The sequence below is a fragment of the Pteropus vampyrus genome, unplaced genomic scaffold, assembly GCF_000151845.1.
Source record: "Pteropus vampyrus isolate Shadow unplaced genomic scaffold, Pvam_2.0 Scaffold49, whole genome shotgun sequence".
Lineage (NCBI taxonomy): Eukaryota > Metazoa > Chordata > Mammalia > Chiroptera > Pteropodidae > Pteropus > Pteropus vampyrus.
Window position 1 is genome coordinate 6,014,732 of NW_011888830.1, and position 2,844 is coordinate 6,017,575.

The 2,844-nt window shown below is 53.4% G+C and overlaps 1 protein-coding gene across 1 annotated transcript in view; it reads left to right on the forward strand.

The window, feature by feature from the left end:
• The window catches only part of ITIH5 (inter-alpha-trypsin inhibitor heavy chain family member 5), an 87,767-nt gene extending 86,456 nt beyond the window's left edge, over positions 1–1,311 (forward strand). Inside the window, exons 20-21 of the mRNA XM_011359658.1 lie at positions 1,029–1,135; positions 1,241–1,311. Of these exons, the coding sequence (XP_011357960.1) occupies positions 1,029–1,135; positions 1,241–1,311 (178 nt within the window). The remainder of the gene's footprint in view (positions 1–1,028; positions 1,136–1,240) is intronic.
• Positions 1,312–2,844: the final 1,533 nt, after the last annotated feature.

Below are 2,844 nucleotides of genomic sequence, written 5' to 3' on the forward strand. Positions count from 1 at the left end.
CCTCTGTAGGTCTGGAGATTGGGGTGGCCTCCCTTCTTGGTGAGTTTCGAACGTATGTGCTTAGTCTCAAAGCCCTCGGTGTCTGGGCACAGCCACGAATTTACCCAGCGCCACTGAGGTGTGCATCTAGAAGTGTCATGAACAGAACCGCGATGTCATCCAGCAGTCCCGATTCTGGGTAAATGTCCAAAGGAAACTATTACCTCAGAGAGGTGTCTGCACGCCGTGTCCATTGCAACATCGTTCACAAGAGCCAAGGTGTGGAAACAGCCTATGTGTCCATGGAGATGGGTGATGGATGGATGAAGATACGGTACATGTACACAGTGGAATATTATTCAGCCTTGAAAAAGAGGGAGATCCTGCCATTTGCAACAACATGGATGAACCTGGAGGATATTATGCTAAGTGAAGCCAGTCATGCCAAGACAAATGCCGTATCATTCTGCTCATGGGGTATCCAAAATAGTCAAACTCACGGGCTGATAGCCCTCAGTTTTCAATGACGAGCTAAGTACAATTGTTATCTACTGCAAAATAACATGTATTCACTGTTAAAAAATAAATAAAACCTTGGAAAATACAGACTAGCACAAAGAGTCATTTCCTCTTTTTTAATTTGATGTTTCAAAATCCTCTTTGGGTCCTTTAGGGGGAAAAAGGTTTTCAGAAGAGAACTATTTCCAGATTATCTATAAGGAATACAAGAGCTCTTCCGACAGGTTCAGAAAGACAAGCCAGGGCTCAACAACAAGAAACGTATTCTCAGGAGTGAGATGTGGGATATTGAGCCAAAACCGAGGAAAAGCTTGAGTCCCAATAGTCCTGCATTGCTGGATCTTCTGCGCGTGACTGCCCGTCCCCGGTGACAGTCACGATGCCGTGGGCCTGCTTGGTGCTGGCAGGCTCGCACAGGCGTGCGTACCGTTGTCTCCCCGTGGCTGCTGCCCGTCCCCCAGGGCCTGCTTCAGGTGACTTCCTGCCAGACTCCTGGCTCTGTCTCCGCTCACCTCTCCGTGTTCTGCCAGACTGGACAGGACCCGAGGACAGCGATTCTTTGTCCTCATGGCTCCAGTGTGTCGCACCGTGTCTGATAGACGGGACGAGTCGACACTCACCCCGTGGATGAACGAACGTGGGGAGGGGGCCGGGAGAGTGCGCCGGGGCTGGTTTTGACTCTGATCGTTTTTTTCTCTCCAGAATTTCGCGTCTGCTCTCTCTTTGCCTCCCCCTCCCCCAGCTTCCCTCTACGAGATCTTCCAGCGTGGTCCCCACGTGATCACGCACAGATCGGGTTTTATGCAGATGTGAACGTCAGTGAGATGGGATCTCATAGAGGAAAAGTGTTCCCTGTCCAAGTCTCTTTCGATCCTTCTGATTCTGACACGGGAAAAGAAGGTCTCAGAGCTCAGCTCATGTTGCTATGCCTTGAACACCTCTCGGATATCCATTTGAACAACTCACAGGCAGCCATCACAGGCAAGACCACCACCAGCACCAACGTCCCTCTAGAACTGAGAAGTTCCCAGCTCGGACACAAAGCGACCGTCGCGTGACGTGTGGAGGTGTTTGTTCTCTGACGCCGCCGCGGCCTTCGCCTTGCCGTGTCTAAACGTGTCAAATCGGTGCGTTATGCATCGAATGAGCCCAAACCGCCAAGGCTCACCTGTTTACAGTCGCGATGTAACGTCTCCTTGCAGAGCGAATATGAAGTTCACCGCGTCAGGCGGAAGCGAGAGATGAAGTAAATCACTGTCCAGACGGTGCAAGTTCGGGGCAGGACAAGCGGGGAGGTGGCACAGCACCCACGGATGAGGGACACGCGGGGTGCGCGGGGAGAGCCAGCCGTCTCTCCTCTCCGGGCCCCGCTGGGCCATGTCTCAGCAGCGAGGTGACCGGGGGCATGGAGCTGGAGCGAGTCGTGCTCAGACGGAGGCCTCTCCCTCACACGTTTTCCCCGTGCTGACACCCCGACTTTGCTTCCCCTGGGGCTCCCCGACTGTGCGGCAACGCCGGCGAGCCAGGCTCAGCATGCTGCAGTCCCCGAGGCTAACGAGCGGACCTCCGCCCCGGCCGCATGCGGTAGATCTGATAGCTGGTGGCCGCCGGGGCGGGGGGCAGGGGGCACCGACACACAAACATGTGGCGGCCAAAGGTCTCGGGAAAGAGCCTGGGTGTCCGTGATACCGGGCTCTCTGGGTAATGCAATCCGAAAATCAATTCTCATTAAACACAAGTCACACGAGCACCTCTGACAGGTTACATCTTAGGCGATAATTTGAAGCACATTTCCTGACGCTCGGCTGCTGTGAAATGCATCTCTGTTGGTGCCGCCGAGGGGGGGTCTCGCGCCGAGACGCCGGGGACAGTCATTAAGTCCTCCAGGAAACCTCTTGGTTCCCAGAGTGTCACTCATTCTTCTACCCTGATTTTCTTGACTCGAGCGAAATGGAACTTGGCATTGGGGCTTAAAAAGCCGTCCTGAAGAAGCAATTAACACTGTCACGCGGCAGGGGACAAAGGCTGATCGCGCACAAACACGGTCCTCGGTGTGAGGCACGGAGTTTATTAATCATTAATAGCATGCCACTGAGTTTTACGAACCTCTCTCAATTAACCTCTCTCAATTAATGAAAGGAGACATGGCAGCTGCGACGCCAGACCCTTCATTGGAGGTGTCACAGAGGAAGGAGTCTCAGGGTCTGAGGCCCTGGAGTCAGACGCGGGCCTGACAGGGGCCTCGGACTCTTGGGAAAGCGTGCGAGCTTTTACAGTGGCTGATGACAGGTAATAATTTCCATCTCATGAAGTCAAATTTTATCTCAAAAACCATCTCCTGGAAAA